At 51.6% G+C, this 13,281-nt stretch overlaps 1 protein-coding gene across 1 annotated transcript in view; it reads right to left on the bottom strand.

Annotated features, from left to right (window-relative positions):
* Positions 1-13,281, bottom strand: part of LOC118770410 (zinc finger protein AEBP2-like) — a 40,529-nt gene that overhangs the window by 15,697 nt on the left and 11,551 nt on the right. Inside the window, exons 3-5 of the mRNA XM_036518056.1 lie at positions 12,014-12,121; positions 11,192-11,378; positions 9,092-9,216 (exon numbers count right to left, since the gene is read on the bottom strand). Of these exons, the coding sequence (XP_036373949.1) occupies positions 9,092-9,216; positions 11,192-11,378; positions 12,014-12,121 (420 nt within the window). The remainder of the gene's footprint in view (positions 1-9,091; positions 9,217-11,191; positions 11,379-12,013; positions 12,122-13,281) is intronic.

Raw genomic sequence — 13,281 nt, 5'->3', positions numbered from 1 at the left:
ATAAGGCAATAAATAACCAGTAACATCAAAATAATGTAAGAAAAATGTACAGCATTCGCTGTACATTCGCTGCACCTCTCCTTTTCAATCAGTCTCACACATAAACGGTGGAGAACTGGGCGCCATCTTCTCTGTTAAATCATCCATCCTGGTTCCCAGAACGCGTCCCCCACACCCTTCGCCCAGTGCCCGATCGCTCCCAGCCCTGCGTGAAACTGGATCTGGTGTAATGTGTGCGATGGCGCGCTTTCAGACCCCCGATGGGCGCTTCGATTGGGTTAGCATGACTGATTCAAGGTAGTGCTGCTCTAGCCTATCACAGTCAGGCACCCTGGGAACTCAACAGGTCAATGTTGCTCTTATGGATACTTATCAGGCTCTGTGTGTAGGTGAGTATGCTGTAGGTGCATTATGTTGCTCTGCAGGGTAATTGGTAGGCACTGTGTGTGAGGTAAATATAGCGCTGTTGCACAGCTGCTCGGCTTGCCTCTTCCCTGTTTAACAGGCTGTTCTGTGGTTCCCGTGATATGCATCAAACATACCTGGCCTCCATGGTCTTGCGAGCCACTCTGGAAGGACAGCAGTGTAGCATAACGGTTAAGGAGAAGGACTCGTAACCGAAAAGGTTGCCGGTTTGATTCCCCACTGAGGCACTGCTGCTGTACTCTTGGGCAAGGTACTTAACCCACAATTACCTCAGTAAATATCCAGCTGTATAAATGGATAACATGTAAAAACTGCAACCTATGCAAGTGACAAGAGCGTCTGCTAAATGCCAATAATGTAATGTAATGTGATGTGATGTATAGGAGTGCCAGCTTAAAAAGATGAAACAAAGCAGGCTGCAGCAAGCAACTGCGGCCAATCAGAGCAGCCTGCTGATGTCAGCACCCGGAGGCGTGAGTCAGAACACGTGCGGCAGCCCACACAGAGCGGGACCTGGACAGCGTCGCCCCAAACGTCCCGCATGACAGGGGGCTAAACAAGCCCCACGAATGTATTTCAGTCGCCATCTTAGATGAATAAAATCAGCACCGAAGCCCCGCTGCATGATTCTCCGGTGCTCCGCAACGTTCTTATTCTTGTAGCGTGATCCTGCAAGCACCGCCTTTATTTAACCCTCTTATGAAAGAAACAATAAACTATTTTTTCGAAAACAGTAAAGCCCCCCCCCCTCCCACCACAGCTTTTAAACTCTGAGAAACATATCCAATGGTCTGCTGTGATCCGTGAGACTGACAGCCCTCATCATACTGTGGTTACTGAGCCAGCGTTTTGTGGCGATTACACCAAACGTTTCATTAACAAACTTTTTCTGTCACACCCTTCAGACGTAGTTCAGAACAAAGGAGATGGATGGTTTAGTTCATTAACAAAACCACATGAAGGTAGAGGCCAAATTCCACTTTGAGATGTTGTTTTGGCACAAAAAGAGGTAAAATACCAAGTGACTGTTTTCTAATAATGTGTGCATGAGTGGGTTTAAGGAGAGGGGGAAGTCTCTCTGCAGAGCGCTAGACTCCAGGCGAAAAGGAGATCAATCAAGTGACCAGCCTGGTCACTGCACGCTAACCCAAGGGTCACGGTAATGTCAGAGGTCAAAGTAAAGGTCATCCTTCAGAAGTAGAGCTCAGTCTGTCTGCCAGGGTCCTGATGCTTCATGCCACGCGACGCTTTAGAATGGTGGCCTCGTGTCTGATTTCCCCTTTCAGCCGTGGCATTGCATGTTATGCAGGTGCCCCAGGGCACAGGCTGGATGGGGCATCTGGCACGCTCAGAGCATTGCGCAGAGAATACGCTTACAACAGCCAAGGCCAGACACCCGTCCTACGCTGTAAAAGTGTTTTTACCCACGTAGGCCGCACAGAGAAAGACAGGACGGATCAGTCAGGGGAGCAGAAGTCCGCTCTCATCTGCACCCTTCCCCAGGCACACACCTCCAACGCGACAGCCTGACACCCCGTATAAGGAGCCGTACATCACCGCTACGGCGGTGCCGCCGCAAAGTGCCGGATGAGGTCACAACGTCGCCCGCGGAAGCCTCTGACATCACGACGGTCCTCACAACTCAGCGCTAACCTCAGAGTGAGGCTTCAATCTCTGTCATGTTTCTGAGGCCTTGGAAAATATTCCGTCCGCGAGAGCGGCGAGCTTAAAAAAAAAAATAATAAAATTGGTAGAAAAAAAAATAAATTTGAAACAGCAGCACTTTTTCTGAGCCCCTCTTCCGACATGTGTGCACCCCAAGCAATGACGTCAGCAGCCTTTTATTAAAAATCCTTTATCATACGCGTATGCTTTTTATGTGATTGTTTTGGACGCGGCCCAGGCCACAGGATCTATAAGACTTTTATAGGGTCTGGCAGGGCTCGGCTCCTGGTGTGCCAGGCTGCCAGCCCTTCCGCAAATCACAACCGGAGACGAGCAGGGAGACGTGGGTAATGAAACCCGATCCGCCCCGGCCTCACGAGACTCCTCTCAGTTTCCAGTCTGCAGATTAAAGCAGACCTCTCCGGGTCTGTAGCTGAAGCGGACCTCCCACCTTCCTCTCCGGTCACTCCCTGGATAACCGGGCTGCAGGCATTATCTATAGAAATCGAGCTTCTCCGATGCCGGGACAAAAAATTGGTCTCATACTTTGCATTCCAGGACACCTGAAACGCGAGTTTAACCCTTGCTGGAATGTTCACCATCTCCAGCGGTTGTACAATAACTCGTTTCTGCCTCACTGCAGCTGTCCTGGAGACAGCCTCCCATTGCATTCGGCTGCTTCTGCTTTCAATCTTCTGACTTTGCATAAGGAGATGGGCTTCCCCCCGAAACTCCCCTGACCACTGACCCCGAGCCTTACATGAGAAGGGCATGCTGGTAGTTAGTCAGAGCGTGCTCAACAGAACCATTACATCAGCTTACATTACTGGCATCTAGCAGATGCTCTTATCCAGAGCAACTTAGACAGGTTACAACCCTTTGGTTACGAGCCCTGCTCCTTACCACTATGCCACACCGCTTTTGGTACCATCTATTCTACACTGCCATAGCCCTTTAGACCACAGGAGGGAGAGCCGGGACTAAATTCCGACACCTGCTTTGTTTAGCAAACCTTGCTAAACAAGACCGCTGCGCTTTCAGAGAATAAGCGCTCTGACGGCAGTGAACGGAGAGAAACGTTTGCACGAGCTCCGTCTTTGCTTGCGGGGGACAGGAAACTGACGAGCACGGAGCCTTCGGCCTTTGCTCCGGCGGCTTGGAACCGCTACAAAGGAGCCGTCAAGCTGGACTCCTTCAAAACTCCTACTGTCACAGATGCACAGAGATAAAAACATCATGCATCAGAGGCCTTTAAAAAAAATACAGCTCTTCTATTTATAAGAATTTCAATGAGCTGACGGCCATTAAGTGTGTTTCTTACGCACGTAGAACTATAAATAAAGAACTGACTCAGGAGGTTTGACAAAACGCTCACGGAGAGTGGTTGAAGGGCAATAAACGCATTCTCTCGCCAGGCAGACAGGGAAGAAAGAGATGGAGAGAGGGAGACGGAGAGGGAAGAGGAACAGAGAGAGATGGGAAGACACAAAGAAACAGAATGACTCGCTAAGCTTTGGCAAGATGTACGGTTCTAGTATTCCATCTCAATAAAGCGCTGTGAACTGAACTGAACTGGACTGAATTGAGCTGTGAGAGAGTGAGAGAGAAAGTGAGGGAGACAGAGGCGGGAGAGAGAGAGAGAGAGATTTGCTGTGAGCAGGAAATGCCCGTTTCAATGATTGAAGTGTACACCCAGAGCCCAGGTCCGCTGGTCCTTTGGATCCAGAAACAGGCTTCTTCCTGCTCGCTATCTCTTGTGTTTTTCCTCTAGCCTGTGCGCACCACACAGGAGGAACACCACCAGGGCACCGCGGACCGATGCTGGCCACCTCAGCACGTCCTCGGCCTCTCGTCAGAGGCTCAGTCAGCACGTCCTCGGCCTCTCGTTAGAGACCTAGTCTTGCCTGGTTTGGCCGCTCTCTCTGCCTGGCGGTGCGGGACCCAGAAGGGCGTGTGCTAATTAAGCCTGCCCTGGCATGTGAATGCTCATTTATTTATATCAGGCCTGCCAGGGGAGCTCTGTGAGCTCGCCCTCAGGACTTCCCCCCTCTCCACCTTTATCCAGAGACCGGGGTTCCCTTCAGCATGCTCCTGATGGCTGGAGAGGCCAGGGGGGGACCTGTGGACACCCAGGTTACAGGAGGATTCAGTCAGCAGGCCAGGCACAGTGGTGAGGAGAGGGCACTGATCGCCTGATGGAAGCAAACCCCATCTTTAAAGTGTGTGGGGCGTGAGTGGGGGGGTAAGGGTAGATTGCGCCCAGCGGATCTGACGCTCCCCTCGCTGCCAGTCTACAGGGCTTTTATAACACGAGGCGTCCAAAAAAACGAAACCCGCCCGCCTGCCCGTCCGCCATCTGGAGCGGGTCCCGTCCAAACAGGCGCTCAGACAGGACACGGGCCCGCTACAGAGCAGCTGTCGGAGAGCGGGGGGCGGGGGGGCTCGGAGCAGACGAAAAAGGGAAGCGCCGTTAATCTGCTGTTTTATATAACAACAGACGACGGCTTTCACACCGCCGCCGTCCTTCCCTTCCCTCGGCCTGAGGAGGAGGAGGAGGAGGAGGAGGAGGGGAGCGGCTCTTTATTGCGCTGCCGGCCAAAGAACTCCAATTATGCGCGGAGGAAAGGCGGGCTGTTTCACGCGCTTCCAAAAACAACAGGCCCCGGCTGCGGCCTGGCCCCGGAGAGTGCGTCAGCAGGGCCACGGCTGCCAGCTGCTACACGGGCCTTTTAATTAAAGGAGCAGCGGAGTCGGTCTGCGGCGCGCTAACGCTAACGCGCTCGCAGCCCGGCCCTGAAAGAGGCCGCAGCGCACGCCGAGCCTGTGACAGGGCGACTGCTGTTCCGACGGCGTGAGCTGGCTCCTATTGCCCGAGCTGTGCTTTGGTTTTAGAGTGACTGGAATAACTGTCTGTAACTGGCTGAGCTGTGCGTTGGGTGTCAGAGTAACTGGAGTGGCTATCTGTAATTGGCTGACCTTTGCAATGCATGTTGGAGCCACTGGAATGGCTGTCTGTAATTGGCTGAACTTTACATTGGGTGTTGGAGCCACTGGAATGGCTGGATGTAATTGGCTGAACTTTGCATTGGGTGTTGGAGCCACTGGAATGGCTGGATGTAATTGGCTGAGCTGTGCTTAGAAGGAAGATTTGGAGGACAAACTGTGTTTAGGCTATGACACTGATTCTAAATGTCTGAGCTGTGTGTACTGATGGCAGTGGCCACTCATACTGTAGATGACCTGTGCGTGTTAATGGTGATGGCGACTCGTACAAGAGCTGTGCAGTCTGATGGTGACAGTTACTCGCGGTTGCATACACGGTGCTGATTACTCAGGGTGGCAGAGGCAGAGTCGCCGAGCGCAGCACAGCGGAGGGGCTGGCATTGCGCCCCTGTGATCAGAGGGATCGGGGGGGGGGGGGGGGGGGAATAACGCACAGCGCTGGGAGAGAGGAAGCATGTAGACGAGAGAGGCCACCGCTCAGGAAAGTGCCGACGTGCCAAAACCAAAAGGCAGCTCTCTAAATCCGGGGGCCGTCTCCCGGCGTGTCAGAGGCAGGCCCGATGACGCAGGTTGGCAGGAAAACAAAAACATTTTTATCAAAGCACAGCTCAGCAGTATGGAGGATCCCGCCTGCCCCCTGCCCCCCCGCCCCTCCTCCACCCTACTCTCCCCAAAAGACACACAGGCACTCCTCCCTTCTCCCAGCAGCCTCTCTGCACCTGGCAGGTCCACCCTCTTGATCACCCTTGATCTCGGAGAGATCGAGAATGCCATCAGAGTTCACGGCCGGAGCAATCCGCTGCAGCTGCCGTTGGCCCGGGCCTCTTGACAGGACAGACACGCCCACCTTCCTCTTCCTCCCTCCTCTGGCTCCCGGTGCGCCCTGTCCTGACTCCAAAGCCCTGCTAACTCCCGTAACCTCGCTCCAGCTGTTCTCTCTCTCCGTTTTTGTCATTTTTAGGTAGCGGCGGCACACGCGGGACAGCCAATGAGGCAGCAGCAGAGAGGCCAGCCGCTGCAGCTCCGGAACAGCACGCACACACAGTGTCAACACCAACATCAGCATCGCGGGCAGCGAGCGCAGACGGTTGCTATGGTGACGGCGGGAATGTCCCATTGACTGAAGGCACTGTGCGGTGAGCGCCAGCAAGATGATGCTTACAAACCTGCGTCTCCCCCTCAGAGAAACCAGCGCTACGCTGTGGAGGTGAGGGGGGGGTTCTCTGCTGAAAATAACCACTCAAGCCTCTCAGAGTCACCTGCTGGACTTTGCAGCTGCTCGGTATGCTTCTTAAACAGCTGATTGGCACTGTCTGAGACGGCGGAACACCTGTGTTCTCCACATCTTCACAGACTCCTGAAATCATCACACTGGGCTTTGGAGTATCAAGATACGGAAACACAGCCAGCATCCTCTGCTAGGGCTTCGGAAAGAGCAGAGAGCGGCTCTCTGTCTGTGATTAAGGGGTTAACCCAGCGCTTCTTGAGAGTGTGGAGCAGACAGCAGTGAGATGCTCAGAGGGTTGAATCCATGGTTCCTGAGGCCTGCAGGACCACCCTGGGGTCCTGGTCACAGGCTCCACCTCATCTGAACAGAAAAACCTCACTTCCCTGCTGTTCTGCTTGTACGATGAACACTCCCGTCTGCCCGACATTTCTGACTCTCAGACTCCTGGGAAGTGTTTCTCCCGGCCTACAGGCAGCTGAAGAGCCTGCAAAAACATTCTCCGGAGAGAGAGGCAGGTAGCCCATCTGTGTGCCAGTCTCATGGACACCCCTCATCTCCAGGACCACAGGTTTACACCTCAGTCGACGACCTGGCCTTTGCCCTTTCACCTCTCTGCTAGGCCTGTGGCAGGAACAAAGCTACTATCCTGCACTCTCTTCCTGAGTAACCTGCCTCTATAGTGTAGCGCAGGGAAACCCCTCTCCTGCCGCGGGGAGGACTGTGCCATTACAGGGACTGCGTCGGGAGCAGAGAGAGATTTCCTCGTCGTTCTCCATCTGCTGCACACACAGCCCTTCAGCGCCGCGCTCAGCCTGCCAGCTCTGGGACTGCGTCCTGGCAACAACCGCGGGACAATACGGCAAGTGGGGAACATTAAAGTTTGGCATGGGAGTCCTTTCCTGCAACACACAGGCACATATGGGCGCCCACGCACACACACGCACACACACACACATACGTAAGCACATACGCTTGAGTGCACACACATGCAGGCACATGCATGAACACACATATACACATACACACGCATGCACACACTATACCCCACACTGAAAAATCAGGTGCTCTCCAACTACTGGAATTCCTGGACACCCAAAGACATGTAGAAGATGTATTGACAAGAAAAGCCATAACACTGTTATTAATGTGGGAGGAAAGGGGACTTCAGGCTTCATGCTGTAAAATGGATGACCTTTGCTTTTCTCCACTTCACAAAGAAAAATGCAAGCTTTGCTGTGAAAAGCTGGACTCACTCACTACTGACCACACTGCCCTCTAGTGTACACCCAGGAGAAGAGAAGACCGCTTTTTCATTATTCAGTGGGAGAATATGCTTACCTTTTGTGTGCTTTTTTAAACAAATATTCCTTTATTTTTGCAAGGACATCTTCTGAACATTTTTTAAAATCATTTCAGAGAAGAGCCATTCTCATGAGATTCTCAAGTGACCCGACTATTTCTGACAAAGGATTTAGCCAGTAATAATTATAGAATTCAATTACTGGAAACGTTTTCCTCATAACCATCAGGGCTCAGCGTGTAGCCATGAGCAGAGACAGTATATAAACGCAAAGGTACCATGATTAGACATGACTGCTTTGATTGATAACTTGAAATGAGCACCCCCCCCGCGCAAACCACGGCGACGGATCTTTACTTTTTTATGAGACTATGATGCAATTTCTTTATTTTGGGAGGGGAAAGGCGATCGCTCACAACGCTAACACTCAGGCGGCAGGAGGCCGTCAATATGAGCCTCTATGCTCTCCAGCCACTGAAGTCATTTCCTGGACTATTCCCCTGTGCATTCTTCACTATAGCCCTGAATGCTCATTCAGAAACCCCATCTCCAGCGCTTCCCACAATGCACTGCTCCCACAGCTCCACAGGCAAAGGAGAGACCGGGGGGGGGGGGGGGTTAAGACTGGGCCGTATGGGGCGGTTTCAGCTCCACATGACAAGAACACACCAGCGTCCCTCTCTCTCTGTCTCCATGAGTGTTTCACCATGCAAGCTGAGGATTCCTATTTGTAGTTATGAATGCTGTACTTGTTGAAGGATTCTTATATGTACTTGCGAAAAATAGTATTTGGAGGGAAAAAAATACTTGAATAAATCCTGGATGTTTTCTATGTTAAAGTGAACTGCGCTGAGACAGTATTCCAGAATGCAAGTAGCTGTCTGGCTGCAGAGCTCTACTGCCACCTGCTGTCGAGAGAGGGAATGACCTACCCAGCACCACATTAGAGCACCTGCAAGTAACATCATGGAATATGGAAAAACATTACGATGTGTTACACATGAAGCAAATCCACCCTCTCTCCAAAGCATTTTAAATCATCCCAACAGTTAAGGGAGAGTATGAGTTTAAAGAGGGGAGACAAAGCCGCAGCCTCACATAAGATGTCTTCACCTGACAAAGGGTAACCCTGCACTCACTGCTGCCTAAAACAAACACGGGGTAGGAAAAAAGAAACGAGGGGTTGCAACAGAGAGTTTCAGGTTCAAATCCTGAGACACTGCTCCAGCACCCTTGGGCAAGGAGTTTTAACAATAATGTCCTTAGCCTGCCTGCAGATAAATGGATATGAGCTGTAAAAGGCCTCCTGCCACAGAATGCTAGCAGTATAACTGCCCCCAGGCCAGCAGCGTACACGCCCGATACCTGGCCCAGGCGGACTCACTGTGCCGCAGAACTGTGACCATGACCCAGATGGAGTCACCGTGCTGTGGAACACCACACTGTGACCGTGACCCAGGCGGACTCACCGTGCTGTGGAACACCACACTGTGACCGTGACCCAGGCTCTCCATGTGTGTGGCCAGGTTCAGGCAGATGGCTCGGTGCCGGATGGCATCCATGGTCTGGGCGTCGAAGAAGTCGTGCGGCCGCGCTGGACAGAAAAAAGACAGAGGAGAGGCCCGGGGTGAGCATGGAAAGCACCCTTCCAAACCTGACCAAGCATCTCCTTCGCACAATCCGAAACACAAGCACACGCAGATGCTTGCACAGTAGTGCCGTACACCGATCAGGGAAGCAGCAGGGTCAGATCCCGGGATTTCAGCAGTGCCGTTCCGCCCCTGAGCCAGGCGCTTAACCTCGACTGTAAATATCCAGCGGAACAAATGCATACCGTTTAACACCGCCAGCTGTTTACAGCACCCCGGAGAAGGGTGTCGGCCTCGCAAATAAATACCGAGGAGGAATTTAAGAGTGGAAACGAGGAACGGCCCAGCCGTGATTTCAGCAGCTGCCCGACAAAAACCTCTCCAAAGGTTAGCATTATGAGTGTGGTGCTGAGGCTGGGGTGACCTTTTAAGACACTCGTAACGTGGTGACACGGAGCTGCGGTTCTGCCAGAGGCCCGTCTGACCCTGTGTGTGGGAACGCGTGGGAGTGTGCGGTAGCTGCTCACACTGATAGGAGCTCCGGCACACAGGGGGAAAGAGGAGCGGAGACTGGTGCTCTGGTTCGGGCGCACGTGTGGAAAGATGTTTTCTTCATTTCATCTGCACAACAACCCCCGCCCCCACCCCCTCCATGTCCTGAACTCCGTGTGCACCCCCCCCAATACCTAACTTTGCTGTTACCTCAGCTAACCCCATGGCAGGCCGCCCGTTCTCCCACAATCCTTTGCAGGGCTCTGTGCTGAAGGCACGTTCACCGGCGAACATCAAAACGCTGGCTCCCCTCCAGCCAGGCTTTTTACTCTCTATGAGCGCCGCCCACAGCCCCCCCCCCCCCCCTCCCCCTTTGAGGGCTCCAGGCCCTTGCTCCGCTGTTCGGGACCGGCGGGCTGCTACAGCAACAGAACCAGTCACGTCTGCCACGGCTCGGCCCAGAGGAGGGTCCGCCAGCGGTTGTTTACGAGGTTATTGTTGAGTTTCTCATGAACATGTGATGAATGCGCTGGAATGGCTTGCTGCCCCCCCCACCCCCTCAATTAACAAAAAAAAAACAACTTATAATTCAAGTCAGACTCCAGAGACCCTGTTCCATTCAAGTTTAAAACCAGCCTGGAAAAAGAGGCCGTTAACTCAGTGTCCCCAGTGTGTTAAAAGCCTGGATGTCGTTAGCCGGGGAGCGAAAAGCTGGTATTAAAAACGCGCTCTCCGCCGAGCTGTGAACGGGCTGGTGGAATGCAGATGCGGAGTGCGCGGGAACGGCGGCAGATGGGCCGCGGTCGCCCCCGAAACGTCCGGAGAATAAAGCGTCCAAGTGCGGTCTCACGCTGCGAGTCTAATCACCGTCTGCCCCTTCATCCTCCCCCCTGCGCTGCCACACTCTCCGGATCACAACATCAGGAATCACCGCTCAGGAATGCACACACACACGTGCGCACGCACACGCACGCACGCACACACACACACACACACACACGCACACAGACACGCACACAGACACGCACACAGACACGCACACAGACACGCACACAGACACGCACACAGACACACGCACACACACAGAAATGTATGTGAACACATGCACATACACCAACACACACACACCCGTAAACACACCCATTCTCACATGTGCCTACATGCACACCCAAATGTACAACACAATATAAAATGCAGACACACAGGTCTGTGCAGTTATAACAGAGGGCTGGGATGTATGGACTAGATGAATGGATTAGATACTTATATGGTTATAACTGGGGCGCATGAATGGGTTAGATACATATGCAGTTAGAACTGGGATGTATGACTGGATTATTATCATATGCACTTAGAGCTACGATGTATGAATGGGTTCTAACCCATCTCACATATGCAATTATAGTAGAGAGCTGTGATATATCAATAGATTACATACATACGGTCAAATACAGTTACAGGACAGGAGCAGGGATGTAGGGTACATACGTAAGGACCTCCGGCGCTTGTTCTTGAGTTTCCTCCTCTTGTTGAGGCCGGCCTTGGAGGGAGACTCCTCCTTCACCTTGGGCTGATTGGACGGCTTGGACGAGTTCTGCTGGCTGAAGTGGGTGGGCACGTGGCGGGCCAGCCCCCCCTGGGAGGCGAAGCTGGCATTGCAGCCGCCCACAACACACTGCCAGGGGGTCAGAGGTCAATTACACACAGACTGCATGGGTACACTGGCAACGGCACAAAGTCAACAAGCTCAAAAGCACTGATGGATGTTTACGTCCCCGAGAGAGCTTAACACACACAAGATGGCCGCTGGGAGCGTTTTCTTTCGAGACTCTTATTAAAAAGCAAGGACTAAAAGAGGACAAGCCTTCCTTTTAAGTGTTTTTATGTGACCATACGGACCAATAGTAACCCAATGCCCTTGAACCTAAATTAAATCAATACCATCACACTGTTGCTGCCCTAACTTTACAGGGACCAAGCAGAACTGAAGTTGGACCTAAAGCACCATAGTCACACCAGAGCATTCCCAATGCAGGAGAGCAAGACAGGACGATTACCACTGCTACATTCTACCTCATATATCTATCTGTCTGCCTACTTACCTATCTGGCAGTCTGTTATCTGTCTACCTACCCATCTGTCTGTAATCTAGCTGTCTGATATCTATCTGACTGGCTGTTATCCATCTGCCTATCTGTTATCTGTCTGCTACCTGTCTGTCTGTCTGTGTCTGTCTGTCCATCTGAAATCACGTATAACATATCTGGCCGAGTGTCTGTGCAGCAGCGTCAGGCGATTTGCCAGTCCCACCTTGAAGGGCTTGTCCCCGCTGTGCGTCAGCATGTGCCTCTGGAGCCAGCTCTGGCTGGTGGAGGGAGTGTTGTACACCTTACAGCCTTTCCACAGACACACAAACACCTGCGACGCGGGAAAACACACAAACGCACAAGCTGTGAGCCGGCAGCACACGCAAGGAACGCTTATCAACTGTACGTACACACACACATATACACACACACACACACGCACACACCCCACGAACAAAGATATGGAAAACAAGCTGTCAATACCTTTATACTAATCTGAACCTTGTTATAAGGTGTGGATATTACAGGATATTGGGAGCACTTCACATACTCAAAAATAAGTCTTCAGTCTGTCTGCAGGAACCCTGAGGTTTCTAATGCTTATGCTAGCCATAACCTATACAGTTATTCAACATTAGAGGACAGAGAAGCTGCTCATTTTTCAGACGCTAAGAGTGATGACACAGTCTATCACCTGAAGTAATTCACCCAAGCCTTTTCAGTCAACCCCTTTACTGAGACAAACTAAGAGTGAAAGAAAATTAATTTCAGAAAAAAAAGGAAAAAAAAAAAAAAAAAAACACATTCAAGCTGTTTTTAATCTCCTCTGAGACCATTATATATTGCAGGCGCTTCCCAGCTGTTCTGAATTTAAAACAGGAAGTTTGGATTATCCTCAGCGTATCTGCCTGCAGCCAAAAACACTGTCACGGGTACAGGACACGACATGCTAGGCTTTCCCACAATGCACAGAAAGCAGGGACTGTTTCAATCTTTGCACTGTTTGGACAATGTTTTTTCAATAAAATGACTAGCAAATTATAGCCAATTACCCCTTGTGGCCTCTGTCAAAAGATAATGGCACTCACACACACACACACACACAGACTCATGTCTGTAGTAGTATAACAGTGTCACAAGAACACGGAGGGAGCAGCTATCAGTTGACACCGTATAATTACAGCTCTGTGCAAGAACTGTACAATAGAAAAGGCTCAATACGAGCAGCCTCAACCACACAAAACACTGCACGTAAGACAGAGAAACATGTCACAGACCAACACGCACCACAGAAGGAGAGAGACAACAGAATAAAAGGATGGGAAAATACAGAGAGGCTAAAGAAAAGACAAATGGAGGGAGAGGGAGAGAGAGAGAGAGAGAGAGATGACAAGAAGGTCTGCAGAGAAAGAGATGACAAAAAACAGAGCATGCAAGGGAAGCCTCAGAGACAGTTTGGCGGTGAAAACACTTTGTCCTTAACTCTGAGTA

The sequence above is a fragment of the Megalops cyprinoides genome, chromosome 23 (assembly GCF_013368585.1).
Source record: "Megalops cyprinoides isolate fMegCyp1 chromosome 23, fMegCyp1.pri, whole genome shotgun sequence".
NCBI classification, from domain to species: Eukaryota; Metazoa; Chordata; class Actinopteri; order Elopiformes; family Megalopidae; genus Megalops; species Megalops cyprinoides.
This window is presented reverse-complemented; position numbering and strand designations above follow the sequence as displayed.